At 33.5% G+C, this 15605-nt stretch overlaps 1 protein-coding gene across 1 annotated transcript in view; it reads left to right on the top strand.

The window, feature by feature from the left end:
- LOC114326109 (E3 SUMO-protein ligase RanBP2) overlaps positions 1-15605 on the top strand; it is a 43170-nt gene that overhangs the window by 8791 nt on the left and 18774 nt on the right. The window contains exons 4-8 of the mRNA XM_050662413.1: positions 2338-2617; positions 7295-9349; positions 11767-12189; positions 14223-14430; positions 14548-14780. Coding sequence (XP_050518370.1) covers positions 2338-2617; positions 7295-9349; positions 11767-12189; positions 14223-14430; positions 14548-14780 — 3199 coding nt within the window. The remainder of the gene's footprint in view (positions 1-2337; positions 2618-7294; positions 9350-11766; positions 12190-14222; positions 14431-14547; positions 14781-15605) is intronic.

The raw sequence follows: 15605 nt of genomic DNA, 5'->3' as shown, positions 1-15605 counted from the left end.
ATTATGAATTTATTTCTTGGCAACCTATTTAATGCATAAACACACTTGTTCGCTTTCATTATAGTCCAGGGCGCATCTATTTTGAGATGGACATTGAGAGGTGACTCAATTTTTTTGCAGAAATTACTTGAAAATAGCTCAAATAATAATATTTGAGTTATCCTCCCACTCAAAATGGTCCGGAACATTGTTTAAATTATCAAAATGTCAAAATATGAAGGAAAAATTCGATTTTTTTATTGGTTTTTTGATTATAACTTTAAAAGTATTCATTTCTGAGAAAAGTTGTACTGACATAAAAGTTGCTTAATTAAATTTCCTACAATACAAAATTAGTTGTAAATTTAAAAAGTAGTCACCCTTGTTGCAAAATAGCAATAATTGCGAAAAAACCATACAAAAACAAGTATTCGCATTTTACGTTTTACAACCACTTATGCTACACTTAGGACCTTTGTATTTTACCCAGAAAAACTTTATGATATAGTAAAACAACACTGTAAATTTCATTATGATCGGTTGTAACAGATTTTGCAAAATAAATTTTGCAATCCAGCTTTCGCAAAAAAAATTAATTTTTTTACAATGTTGCAGGATCGAAAAAAAAGCAGATATCAAGTTGAATATTTTTTTGCTTATAGAAGTGTACTATACCTTTCATTTGCAATTTTTCTTCCAATCTTTATCTAATATATTATTTTCTTGTTCTATATTTTGTTGTATTTTAATATTGTAATTCCACAAAAATCAAACTAATTTTTTTATTGTTTGTGAAATATTGTTTAAACAATTGCATATGTTTAAAAATAATAAACTTTTATCCTCTAAGTTAAAATATATGATTAACTATTTATATGGGAAATAAATTAAATGGCTTATTTCCCATATAAATAGTTAATCATAAAAATGTCACAAGGAAATAGCTTCAGAACAACATTAAAATACATGAACAAAGAAAGTTTTTGCTAAAAAAAGTGTTATTTCAAAGGATATGTGTTTTTATTTTGCAATAAACAAACTTATTTATTTATATCGAAATGTAATAAAAATTAAAATGTATCAATCATTATCAAAGGTCATTGGAATGCCCAATCAGAGGAAACTATCCGCTGTCCTGCGCGTAGCACCAATAATTAATGTTTATTTAAAAAATTTTCTGACGCTGTGGTAGTTAATCGATTTTAATTTTGCGGATTGCAAATGAAAGGTACAGTACACTTTTATACGCAAAAAAAATTTCAACTTGCTATCTGCTTTATTTTCAGTACTGTAATATTTTGAAAAAATGATTTTGGATTGCAAAATTTATTTTGCAAAATCTATTGAACCGATCTTAATGAAATTTACAGTATTGTTTTACTGTATCATAAAGTTTTTCTGGATAAAATATGAAGGTCCTAAGTGTAGCATAAATGGTTGAAAAAAGTAAAATGCGAATACTTGTTTTTGTATGTTTTTTTGCAATTATTGCTATTTTGCAACAAGGGTGACTATTTTTTAAATTTTTAACCAATTCTATATTGTAGGAAATTTAATTACGCAACTTTTATGTCAGTACAACTTTTCTCGGAAATGAATACTTTTAAAGTTATAATCAAAAAACGAAGAAAAGAATCGAATTTTTCCTTCATTTTTTGACATTTTGATTATTTAAACAATGTTCCGACCCTTTTTAGAGGGAGGATAACTCAAATATTATTAGAGATATTTTCAAGCAATTTCTGCAAAAAAATTTGAGTCAACTCTTAGTGTCCAAATGTACTAATATTTTCACAGATGCGCCATGTCTATTAGTCTATTTTTGATTTCTTCTCCTATTCGCGGTGTGCAAGTACTTGGAAGGGAAACGAGAAACGACCGTGCGCGAGTCGCGGAGAATATTTCAACTATCTTAAATAATTCATATTGTCAATTGAAATTGTCAAATTGACGTATATTTCATACCTTCTTTATATATTGCTCCACAATATTGATATGATATGCAATTATTATATAAAGGTAAATTTAATTAATTGTATTTTGCTTGTAGTACTGCATTTTAATAACTAATTTTATTTACTACATACAATTGTTTACGTTTGCATAACATAACCTGCATCTTATTTTTTCTTCTTATTATTTTTTTGGACTATGGCCTTGACAATTATCCAGCAACCAGGACTAATATAATTGGCCAATATAATTAAAAGTGCGAATAAAAGTACAGAGCGTAGAAATAGAGGTCGCTTTGCCGAACTTGCACGGTCCCAATATGTATGTTTTATGGTTTATGTGTTGTACGTGTTCTTAGTATTGTTTCGCAAATGGATGCATGAACGTTGTGTCGATATTTTCTAGGAAATGAAAAAAGAACTGATAGACTTTAAGAAAAGTGATACCAAAAATCAACTCAGCGACGAAGATTTGTATATACTTGATCCAGACTACGGCGTGGACTACAACATCGGTTCTACAGCTAGTACGTTTCCGACTGCAGTACCAGGAACTTACCCGAACTTCCCAGCTGGCAGGATTCCAAATCCCAGCCACGTGGCAGCTGCCTATGGTCCTCCTGTGCTCTATCCCGGTCTCTACCCGGGACTACCTTATGGCTACGGTGGACTCAATTTACAGCCAGGTAACCATTACTAAAACTGTTTCTATCATTTCTAGCGCAACTAAAATTTCGCTGAGTGTTATTATTTAATCACATACAATGTAAAAAGTTTTTTTTTTTTTTTTTTGTAAGCATTTATTAACAATCAGAATTACACATTCTATTTTAACTATTTAGAATGGGAAATAAGCCACAATATTATTAAAAAATGATTTTTATTAACGTTTCGACGCCCAAATCGGGTGCCGTTGTCAAAATACAAAATACTATTAATATAAACAAAAATGTTGTTCCTTAGTAAAAAAATTCTTTGAATTGGAAAAGACAAATCAAATTGAACAGAACATCAGTAAAGAGGAAATTAAAGCTTTAAAAACTTTAAAAAATGATGACTCCATAACGATCCTACCAGCGGATAAAGGAAATGCAACTGTAATAATGGATAAAATACAATACGAGGACAAAATTACAGATCTAATTACAAATGGACCTTATACCAAATTAACGAAGGATCCAACGAAAACACTGGAAAACAAAATCTATAGAACTTTATTCAAATTTAAAAATGATCTAACATACTATCAAAGAAAATTAATTACACCTCATTACAGTAAGTCACCACATTTTTATGGAGTACCAAAAATTCATAAAGCGAACATACCACTTAGACCCATTTGTAGTACCATCAGTTCTCCTTGTAGTGAACTATCAAAATTTTTATTAAACATTATAAAACCATTTGCTAATAATGATGACACATTTATAAAAAATACAAAACATTTTGTAAACAAATTATCAACTATTGAGTTTAATCCAAATAATATTTTAGTAAGTTTTGACATAAACAGTTTATTTACAAATGTACCATTAGATAAAACTTTAAACATAATCAAAACGAAATTAGAGAATGATGATACATTGACAACTAGGACAAAACTAAATGTATCAGCTATTCGCGGTGTGCAAGTACTTGGAAAGGGAAACGAGAAACGACCGTGCGCGAGTCGCGGAGAAATATTGCAACTATCTTAAATAATTCATATTGTCAATTGAAATTGTCAAATTGACGTATATTTCATACCTTCTGTCATTGACTCAGAAAAATTATATATTGCTCCACAATATTGATATGATATGCAATTATTATATAAAGGTAAATTTAATTAATTGTATTTTGCTTGCAGTACTGCATTTTAATAACGGATTTTATTTACTACATACAATTGTTTACGTTTGCTAAACATAACCTGCATCTTATTTTTTTCTTCTTATTATTTTTTTGGACTATGGTCTTGACAATTATCCAGCAACCAGGACTAATATAATTGGCCAATATAATTAAAAGTGCGAATAAAAGTACAGAGCGTAGAAATAGAGGTCGCTTTGCCGAACTTGCACGGTCCCAATAATGGAGTTATTGACATTATGTACTAATAATACCTATTTTCAACTAAATAATGAATTTTATAAACAAAATTTTGGTCTAGCAATGGGCTCCTCTTTATCTCCATTATTGGCTAATATATTTATGGAGGATTTCGAAACTAATATCATTTCTAAACAAAATTTAAAACCCACTGTATGGTGAAGATATGTAGATGATGTGTTTTCAATATGGCCTCATAGATCAGAATTGTTGGATACATTCCTGAACATTATAAACGATCAAGAAGAGACAATAAAATTTACAATGGAAAAGGAATATAATAACACCCTGCCTTTCCTCGATGTTTTAGTCTTAAAGAAGGATACTGGATATGAGACTCAAGTGTATAGAAAACCAACACATACCAACAGATATCTCAATTACAAATCAAATCACAACATCAACGTTAAAAAGGGAATCATAAAATCCTTATATGATAGAGCCAAAATTACTTGTTCTAACGAAAATTCCTTTTTAGAAGAAAAACAATTCTTAACATCTGTTTTATTAAAAAATGATTATCCTTTATCGTTTATAAATAAGGAATTGTCAAGATTGGATCGAATGGAACAGAACAACATAGAACGGGATCCTACAACATTCACAAGAAATAATACGAGGAAAATATCAATACCATACATAAAAGGACTATCCGAGAAACTTAAAACAATAGGAAATAAATTCAACATTTCAACAACATTCAAAACAACCAACACATTGAGATCTATTCTATCTAAAACTAAACCTAACAATGAACAAGAAAGGACAAAGAATTGTATTTATAAAATACCTTGTGAATGCGAACAGTTTTATATAGGTGAAACATCAAGACCATTAAACGTTAGAATAAGTGAACATCAATCTTATATTAAAAATAGACAATTTGATAGATCTCAAATATGTCAACACGCATGGGATAATGAACATAGAGTTCAGTGGAGAGATTCAAGTATAGTCCTGAAAGAAACAGATAGTAAAAAGAGAAAAATCAAAGAAGCGGCTCTAATTATGCTAAACGAAACCAATTGTGTCGCAAATTCCTCGGTGGAATGCAGTAGGATGTGGATACCCATACTGAAAGAGGAAGTCAATAGAAAGAAAATACCACAATTAGTAAGTCAATAGTCGAGTTAGTACATATTTTATATTTTAGTATTACTTATATACCCATGTATTATTGATATTATTTATAATTTAAACAAAATTATAGTAAAGTCAGAATTTGGTATTAGTTTTGAGAGTAAATTAAATGTAAGACCAAATACTTACGATGTCGGGATAGTATCGCGAGGTTTTTCCTGGTTTTCCCTCGTGATTTACTATGAGATCTCTAACGCGAGAATTTTAATGTCACCGTTGCATGTGGTTGTCTTTTTAAAGACAGATCACATGCTATGATTTTTTTGTGACGGATATTCTTGAGTTGGGGTTGATTTCATGTAATCGAATGAACTATCTTTCAGTAAAGTCGTCCCAGGAACGCAACTCATAAATATTGGCAATATCATTTTAAAGTCTTCTACTTTAAAATGTATCATATGTATCTGAATTGCCGATATAAATGAGTCAAATTAAATAAATTATTAGAAGAATTTTTTTACTAAGCAACAACATTTTTGTTTATATTAATAGTATTTTGTATTTTGACAACGGCACCCGATTTGGGCGTCGAAACGTTAATAAAAATCATTTTTTAATAATATTGTGGCTTATTTCCCATTCTAAATAGTTAAAATTGTAAAAATGCCACAAGAAAATAGCTTCAGAACTACATATTCTATAAGCTAATTTGATAACAAGTACAATAACATATATCAATGTATTATTGTACACTAAAATGGCGTTATGAGGTACATCACCCAGCGGTTTCACCTCAGTTTCAGCGAAGATCTATGGGCCATAATCTTCGCAATCTTCTGTTGTTTAGTGGCTGCAGTAATGGTAATATTAATTGGTTGGGGTGGTCTTCCAATTTCTCGTGATGTCTGTTGGCTCTTTCTTGAATTACTGTGCTGACTAACGGGATGTTTAGGTCTGTATGAAGGGTTTGGTTGGAAATGTACCACGGGGCATTTGCGATGGTGCGTAGAATTTTTGATTGAGTTCTTTGGATAATTTTTGTGTTTGATTTGCTGGCACAACTCCATAGTTCTATACCGTACGTCCATATAGGTTTGATGACTGTTTTATAAATCAGCAGTTTGTTCTCAATTGAGAGTCGAGATTTTCTACCTATAAGCCAATTAATTTCTTTCACTCTAAACTCAATTTGTTTCTTCTTCTTTAAAATGTGTTGTTTCCAGTTTAATTTAGAATCAAGATGAAGCCCCAGGTAATTGACGATGTTCTGTTGTGGTATGTTGACTTGATTAAGGCTAATATTTGGGCATTGGTCTTTCCTTAGTGTGAAAGTTATATGTGTTGACTTAGTTTCGTTAGCTTTTATCTTCCATTTCTTTAACCACTGTCCAATTTGGTCTAGGTGTTCTTGAAGTTTTAATACTGCAGCTCTTGGATCCTCTTCAGTTGCAAATATTGCTGTGTCATCAGCGAAAGTTCCAATGGTGGTTTGTGGAGAGGTTGGTAAATCGGATGTGTACAGTACATAAAGAAGTGGACCCAATATACTACCTTGTGGGACTCCTGATTGAATTTTGTTACGGTTTGATAGTTCATCCTCCACTTTAGTTTCAAATTCTCTGTGATTTAGATATGATTTTAATAAGTCAAAGTATTTATTGGGTAGGGATTTTTTGATTTTATAAAGTAATCCTGGGTGCCATACCTTATCAAATGCTTGGCTGATGTCCAGAAAGGCTGCTGTGCAATACTGTTTATTGTCCAAAGCTCTATTAATTACATTTGATATGCGATGGCATTGTTGCACTGTAGAATGACCTTGCCGGAATCCAAATTGGTGTTCTGGGATCCAGTTTTGTAATTCTAGGTCGCTCATAATTCTTTTAAGTAACAGCTTTTCAAGAAGTTTTGACATTATTGGCAGTAGACTTATTGGGCGGTATGATGAAACATCCGTTAAAGCTTTACCAGGTTTCGGTATCATAATTACTTGGGCAATTTTTAGTGATATAGGCCAATAATTAAGTCTTAAGATTGCATTTAATATGTACAATAACTTCATTATAATCAATGCGTACAATAACTTCAATGTAAAAAGTGAAAAAAAATTGAATTCTGGGAGTGAGGGTATTTAGAATACATTTTAACGGGGGTACCCTTTATATTCTATAGTTGTCGTCTTATGCTTGCAGGTACCCTTCCATTTATGCAAGACCAACAAGCCCCGAACATATCAACATCTGTAGCGTCTCATCTGCTCACAGGCCAGCCCGCTTTAAGCCAAAACTTAGGTTTAGAAGCTCTAAGCGGTCAGATATTGACCCAAACTGCACCGCCTCCATTCATGAGAGAACTACCTAAAGATTTAAGCGGTACTACCACTCACACACCTAAAATTACTCCAGCACCGTCGATCTTTGGAAAAGCTCCGCCTGTGAACGTGGTTATAACCACTTCAGACCCTCTACCTGCACAAAACACCCTAACTAACCAGCCAGTGCTGTCTGTGACGATTCCTCCACAACATATCAAAGGTAACTTCTTGAAACCCGACGCTACAGCTAACCCACCCGAATTGGAACCACCTACTTTTAGTTTGACACCAAAACTGAGCATTTCTGGACTGAATAAAACGTTGAACGAAAGTAACGCAAGTAATGCTTCAGCGACTGAAGATTTTGAACCAAATGTGAATTTCAAACCTCTGATTCCTCTACCCGATGAAGTTCCTGTAAAAACTGGCGAAGAAGGCGAAACTGAGCTCTTCTGCGCACGCGCGGAGTTATTCCGACATTCAGTCATCGGTGACGTAAAGGAGTGGAAGCAAAGAGGCATCGGTAACATCAAAATCGTCAAAAATCCCATAACAAATAAATACAGAGTCGTCATGAGAAGAGACCAAGTCCTTAAAATATGCGCCAATCACTACATCACCGCCGATATGGTCCTCAAGGAGATCCCCACCAATAACAGATCCCTCATGTGGGCAGCCCAAGATTTCTCTGAAGGAGAGATCGCGAAAGAAACCTTCTTGGTTAAGTTTAAACTTGCTGAGGACGCCAAGAAGTTTTCTGAAGTCTTCGAAGCTGCTAAAAAGTCTTCGAAGTCTACAAAAGTAGAAACTATCGATCTTACCAAGAAAGAAACTCCAAAGAGTGCATCAAGTACTACGTCTTTGGGAGGTTTTGTTTTTACTGGCACTCCAACGTTCTTGCCCAAGGATGTTGTTACAGCAACACCAGTTGCAGAAGTTAAAGAAGCGAGCAAACCAGTGACACCTTTCTCCACGTTCGTCTTCGGAAAAACTGAAGCCAAGGCAGAACCCATTAAGTTTACTCCCTTGGTAATTACCCAAGAAAAGGAAAAGGACGACAGATCGTCCCCAGTGGAAGAATTTGTACCTACTGCTGAATTCAAACCTCTAATACCTCTACCAGAACTCGTAGAGATCAAAACCGGTGAAGAAAACTGTGAGATTTTATTTGAAGAGAGGGCCAAATTGTTCAGGTTGGACACAAGTGGAGAAACTAAAGAGTGGAAGGAAAGAGGTGTTGGTGTAATGAAAATATTGAAAGACGAATCCGTCAGACTTTTGATGAGAAGGGATCAAGTCCACAAAGTTTGCTGCAATCACAGAATCCTCAAAGATATGATCTTCAAAATGAACTCGAAGAATCCCAAAGCGATCATTTGGAGCGCCCAAGATTTTTCTGAGGGTGAACTGCAAAAAGAAATGTTTACTATACGTTTCAAGACTGCCGAGATCGCTAGTAAGTTTTTGGAAACGATACAAAAGGAGCAGAGCAATCTCAACGAAAGTGGGAACTTTTCTGTGAAAGAAAATGTGAATGTTGCTAAAAATCAAGCAGCACCAGCTCTGGGCGCTTTAAAGGTCGAACCTGTCGGCTTCGGTGACAAATTCAAGGCAAAAGCAGGTTCCTGGGAATGCAACACTTGTATGATTAGAAACGACGCTAGTGCCTCTGCTTGCGTAGCTTGTAACACGTCCAGGACTCCTGCAACAGGTCAGAACGTCGAAGAGAAGAAGACTGTCACGTTTAACTTCCTCACGAACGCACAACCTGCCACGAAAACGACACCAGTAATGGGATTCGGTGACAAGTTCAAGCCTAAGCCTGGATCCTGGGAGTGCAAAACTTGTATGATCAAAAATGAAGGGAAGGACTCTAAATGTGTAGCATGCGAGACTCCTAGAGAAGGTGGATTGAAGCAGAACATTAAACCAGGTGAGTATCGATGAGATATTTCTATTATTAACGGGATTTTAGAATGTTCCAAAAATTTCTTTTAATGGGAAAGGCGCAAAATGTCGCCTATCAAAATTTTCAATGTGTTTTAAATGTATTCATTTTTTTTTCGAATCCTGACAAAACTAATAAGTATTTTTGAAAAATTTAAACGCAGAATGAAATATTACGTTATTGCCGAGGGCCGAAAGTACCTTAGAATCAATAAAAAGTTTCTATTGAATGAAATGTTTGCAATTAAAAATCACACTAAATTTTCTCTTTTATTTTCACCCCTACTACTTATTAAAATAAACATTATAGAAGTTTTCAAGGACTTTCGGCTCTCAGTAATAAAGTAGTCTTTTATTCTGTGTTTAAATTTTTCAAAAATACTTAATATTTTTTTCAGGATTAAAAAAAAAGAATACATTTTAAAAACATTGAAAATTTTGACAGTCGACATTTTTCACCTTTCCCCTTAAGTTGCTAAAATTATTTGACGCCAATATCAATATATCGCTCTTTACTAACAGAAATAATAGTGAAAAGTACAGAAATCATTGTATACATGTTTAATAAATAAATCACTATCTTGTTTAATGTCTCCAGGCATACTAAAGTTCTATGTCATATTCATAAGCCTTTGAATCATTCTTAGTATGAATATATTGTTTGTAATGGCACTATTTTGTCCGAGTCTATTTTGATAATCACCAATTATATTCTAGAAGTATTCTAACAATCTATTGTAGATAATACCAGAAAGAATTTTGTATACATTTAGCAATGTAATTGGCCTATAATTCTTGCATTCCCTCTTATACACTTTCTCATGTATTGGCTGTATAAGGCCAACTGCCCATTCCTCCGGCATTTGCTCCTGGGTCAATATTAATGTTATTAGATAATTCATTAGGGGAAATATTAACCATATGGTGGTTGGGGTAGTTACCCCCTATGATGGGGTTGATAAACTCGAACACTATTTACTAGACATATATTTATTTATCAACACTAAATATACCAGTAACGAGTTGGTGGTCAAAGTCTATATTCTAACTACTTGATGTCTGAATAATGAATGATGAATAAAAGGAATGATCCGCAATACTTTCTCCGTATCTATAAATAAACTCGTAATTGTTTTTATTATACACCGAATCGACCGTAAAATATTCATACATAATATCATAATAGCTGACTAGGTCTTTCTCGAAACGAGTGCCCTACATTGTGACATCAATGTCACCTAGTTATTCTACTGTAGCAAAAACGCGTTCCAAGATTGCGGCTGTAATTTTGAATATTTTTTCGAGATATTTGGCACACGTATTCGTAATATAATAAAGAATTTACAGAGCCCAATTTGAAAAATATATTAATATGTGGAAATTACTCTGTAATTAAATACAATATCAAAAAAATGAGCCTGTACCGCCATTAAGAAGAACAAAAAAATACACTTTCTTCAAATAAATTTTTTATCCGATGCCTAGATTTTGTGTCATTTTGGAACTACTAAAAATTTTTATTTCATTAGTAGTTCCAAAATGACACAAAATCTAGGCATCGGATAAAAAAGTTTATTTGAAGAAAGTGTATTTTTTTGTTCTTCTTAATGGCGGTACAGCCTCGTTTTTTTAATATTGTATTTAATTACAGAGTAATTTCCACATAGTAATATATTTTTCAAATTGGGCTCTGTACCGCCATTCTTTATTATATTACGAATACGTGTGCCAAATATCTCGAAAAAATATTCAAAATTACAGCCGCAATCTTGGAACGCGTTTTCGCTACCTGTTGATCGCTACTGTTTCCTCTTAAGAATTAAATCGATATGAATTGTTCTTATTTTTTGAATGCTAATATAAATCCTGTACATCCCTATCCAATTGAAATTTCATCCGTTCCTGGCGCTTTATTGATTTTTAATTTCTTTAGTATCTGAACCACTTCTTCACAACTCGGATTTTCAACATGCTGCTCCGCCGATTATTTTATCCCGTTTTGTTTATTTTCATTGTTTGCGTTTAGGTTTTCTTCGAAGTCTTCTTTCCATCTTATAATTTTTTGCTTCTCTGTCAGTAAAGTTCTCCGCCCTTATCTTTACATATCGTCAATTTTGGTCTAAATAATTGTCTGATTTATTTTATTCTTTTATAGAATTTTCTTCTTTCGAGTCTGTTATTATGCTTTAGAATTTCTTGTATTTGTTTGAATGTGGTAAGTCTAGATTCCCCTTTTTCTGATGATTCCTTTATTATTGTTTTTATTGTCTCCATTCCTTTATTATTGTCCAAATAAAATACATTACCAAGTAATATTTTAACAAAAATTTTGGTTTTTCGGTTACAAAAATTCACTAACCGCGTAAATTTGAGTTTGTGTGTCAAAAACGTGTTATGTTTCAGACGTCAAAACAGCCGTCCCTGAGCAGAAGTTCGTCTTCGGCATTCCAAATACCGCCCCCATCAACTTAAGCGGCCAAAACAAGCCCTCCATCATTCCTGATATAAACGCAGCTGCAAGCACGCCAAACACGCCGGAACAAAAGTGGACTTTCGGCATTAGCAAGACCACACCGACGCCTATAACGTTTGGTAAAGACGCCACACCAACTACCCCCATAACGTTCGGGAAAGATGCCACCCCAGCTACCCCTATTACGTTTGGTAAAGACGCCGCCCCAGCTGCCGGCGCTAACAAGTCTACTCCAGCGACGGCGAACCAGAATAGTTTTTCTTTCATTTCGCCCACAAAGCAAGAATTTGAGTTCAAGCAGAGACCTCCGAGGAGGGTCAGCCAGGGACATGATGCAGAATCAGATGCGGATGGTAAGTACATCGTTTATAATATTTATGTCTATTTAACCTTCGGATGACCAAGGGGCGTAAATTTGGACCCCAGCGTATGTTTTTCTTTAATAAATTCAAAAGTATTTTCAATTTTTAACTCATTATTTTTTTGTTTGACTTTAATATCATTCTAGATATCCTCATATTTTGAAATAAAAAAAATTCCCTATATTTTACAAATAAAAAATATATTCTGAAGTTGATGTTTAGTAAAATACCCTCTATTATGTGGAATTCCAAGTAGTTTTACACTGCGCATTATCAAAATCTACTTTTAGACTGTGGTGCCTGTTATTGTTATGTACGAATCATGACATTCCTGTCTGCTACAGTTGGTCATTATTATTATTTCCTGACGTATATTATTATAGTTTCTTAGTATTTTGTGTACATATAAGATATGGCCCGCAAATATCTTACTGAGGCTGAGTTACAGGAAATTGTTACTGCTAGCGATTTTTATAATGATATAGAAGATGAAATAGTATCAGAAAACGAGGATGTATTGTTAGATGAAGATTTAAATGATGAAAACATTCATTCCAGGTCATTTTTGACCTGGGGTCATTTTTTACCCCCGTTGGTCATCCGTGTAACAAAAAAAGGTTGGTCATCGGAAGGTTAAAATCAAAATATGAATATTTTTTCTGTCTCGTGTAATAGGTGTTGGTTGCTTCCATCTAAAAATCCATCTATGAGCAGAAAAGACAACTCTTCGTATAAGTAAAGGAAGTGGAAGGAAACACAGAAACATCTATTAAAATGGACTTAAAAAAAGGTTTTGTTTAACTTTCTATAACAGAATCTCCTTTCAAGATTACACTTAGTATTTCGCTGAATCATCATTCATATGTCAATTGTCAACTTTAGTGTAACTCAATTGTCATTTGTCATAGACATGTGACGTATCAAATAGAAGAGAATAGTGCATTTGCACCTCAAAATCTATCTATACGTAGGCGATACAGCTCTATTTATACAATAAATAAAAAAAACTACAGGAGAACCTATAATGGAGACCGAAAAACACAATTTGTCCTTAAAATGTCTATAAAAGAATCTCCTTTCAAGAATCCGCTTAGCATTTCGCTGAATTCATCATTCATATACCAATTGTCAATTGTAATGTCTTAACTGTCATCTGTCAGACATGTGACGTATCAAATAGAAGAGAAGAGTGGGTGCATTCAGCAGACTCAATCGCTGACTAATCGCTTAGTGATTTTCTGCTGAATGTCACATAAGTTGTCGATTAGTTATCATTGGATGACTTATCGGTCGCCATTTTAAATATCGGTTTTGAAATATGGTTACTTAGCAAATCGAAATAAGATTAATGTATGACGTGTGACTAAGCTAAGGTTATCTGTTATATATCTTATATTTTAAGTTATCTGTTATCTTAACAGAACAAGAATTAAAGGCAAGGAAGGCATATAAATCACGCTGATAAATATCTGAGTTGCTTTGTTGGATTATTAAAGAAATTAAAGAATTTGAAACTATGTATGAATTAAATGGGGTTATTTATAAATTACCATTTTTCACAATAATTTTCATTTCTGTTCTTGGGGTGTCTTTCACGTATTTGCAAATCATTTTGAAAAGTTTCTGCTAGATTTGCAGCCATATACCCCCCTAAATTCATATCTAAATTATTGTTGTCAATGAAAAACAGAGCAAGTTTTCTTCCATCTTTATGTGTACAAAGATAAATCAGTAACAAAACAAAAATGGAAAAATGTGACAGTTGTCATAACCTATTTCGTATGTACATGAAAGTACACCATTCAGAAGAATCGTTAGCGATTATACATCGCTAAGTAATCGATTAGTCATCACAGTTTTCTGCTGAATGCAGCCAGTGAAAATGATGTTTACAACACAACTCCACGTCTATGTACTAGCGTAAAAAAATACTTTTATATTAATAAAAATATAATGTCATACAATTTTTGCATAATAGTCGATAGATTGACCTTTCTTATAAGGCAATTAACTTTAAATTACAGGTAGTTACGTAGAAGAAGAAGAAGATAACATTTACTTCAAGCCTGTAGTTCCTTTACCGGAGAAAGTTCAAGTGAAAACCGGTGAAGAAGACGAAGACGTCTTGTACTCTCATAGGGCCAAACTGTTCCGATACATTGGAGGCGAGTGGAAAGAAAGAGGTCTTGGAGATATCAAGATACTTCGTAATAGATTTTTTGGAAAATTGAGGTAAGTTTCAGTGAAAAAAATCATATTTTACTTAACTATCACACAAACTTTTCTTAGTGTAGATACTAAACAAGTAATTTATCTGCCAATACAATTAATTACTTGTCGTTGTTTCAGGGTTGTAATGCGCAGAGAACAAGTGTTCAAAATATGTCTGAATCATACCCTCACGAAAGACATAGAATACCTTGACAAAGATGAAAAATCTATTATGTTTGCGGCTGCCGACTTTTCCGAAGGCGAAATAGTCAATGAGAAATTCTGTGTGAGATTCAAGAACGCTGAAATTGCTGCAGACTTCAAGAAGGCCATTCGTGATGCATTGGATGGAAAACCTACCGAAGATGAACGTAAGTCGTAATGCAATTTCATTATAATTGCCTCTATAAACATTTAATGAATTATTCTTATAAAAATTGTCAAAACAAATACAGAAATGAAAATCTTGGCATTATAGCTCAATAAGTTTTGCGGTTCGATAAGAGAGAGTGTTCCTATTAGTATAATTTCATTTTGTTATGTTGGTACCCACGTTGGGCGCCAGTGAAACAAAAACGACAATAAACTACCCCAGATAGTTGAAAATATTATTCGAAAATAATATTTCAACTAACCAAGATAGCTATCGTTCACCCTAGCTTAGCTCAGTCTCTCCAGGTGTGTGTTCGTCTTGTCCTAATCTTAGATATGAACTCTGAAAATTTAGAATGAGAGCAAACAAAACAATATTTTAACCAATCATGTTTATTGTGCATAAAGATATAATAAAAAAGTGACTGATTAAATGCATTAACAAATATATTCAAATTCTTGCCAAAAACTAACAATTTTTAAATTATACTTATGGCTTTTGGTATCTGGTTCGATGGTAACTTCTTGATGTCGAATGGTACTGCTGTTGGTTCTGCAACTGGCTCTGGTGTTGTAGGTGTTCAGGGCCACCAGGCCTACAGGTGTTGGTCGTTGCAGTCTGGATAACATGTTGCTCGTTCTTGTATCGCCGGCGATTGAGGATTCTTGAAGCTCCCAGAGGGAGGACGGTAATCCCAAAACTATAAGAGCAAAACACAAGTCAAACATCAAGAAGAAAAACCAAAAATGAGCATTTAGTCTAGGCGCCAGAGGGGTCACCGTGTCATATTCAATTCTGATGGACAAACTCAACGGCTTCTTAT

The sequence above is a fragment of the Diabrotica virgifera genome, chromosome 9 (genome assembly GCF_917563875.1).
Source record: "Diabrotica virgifera virgifera chromosome 9, PGI_DIABVI_V3a".
Taxonomy (NCBI): Eukaryota; Metazoa; Arthropoda; class Insecta; order Coleoptera; family Chrysomelidae; genus Diabrotica; species Diabrotica virgifera.
This window is presented reverse-complemented; position numbering and strand designations above follow the sequence as displayed.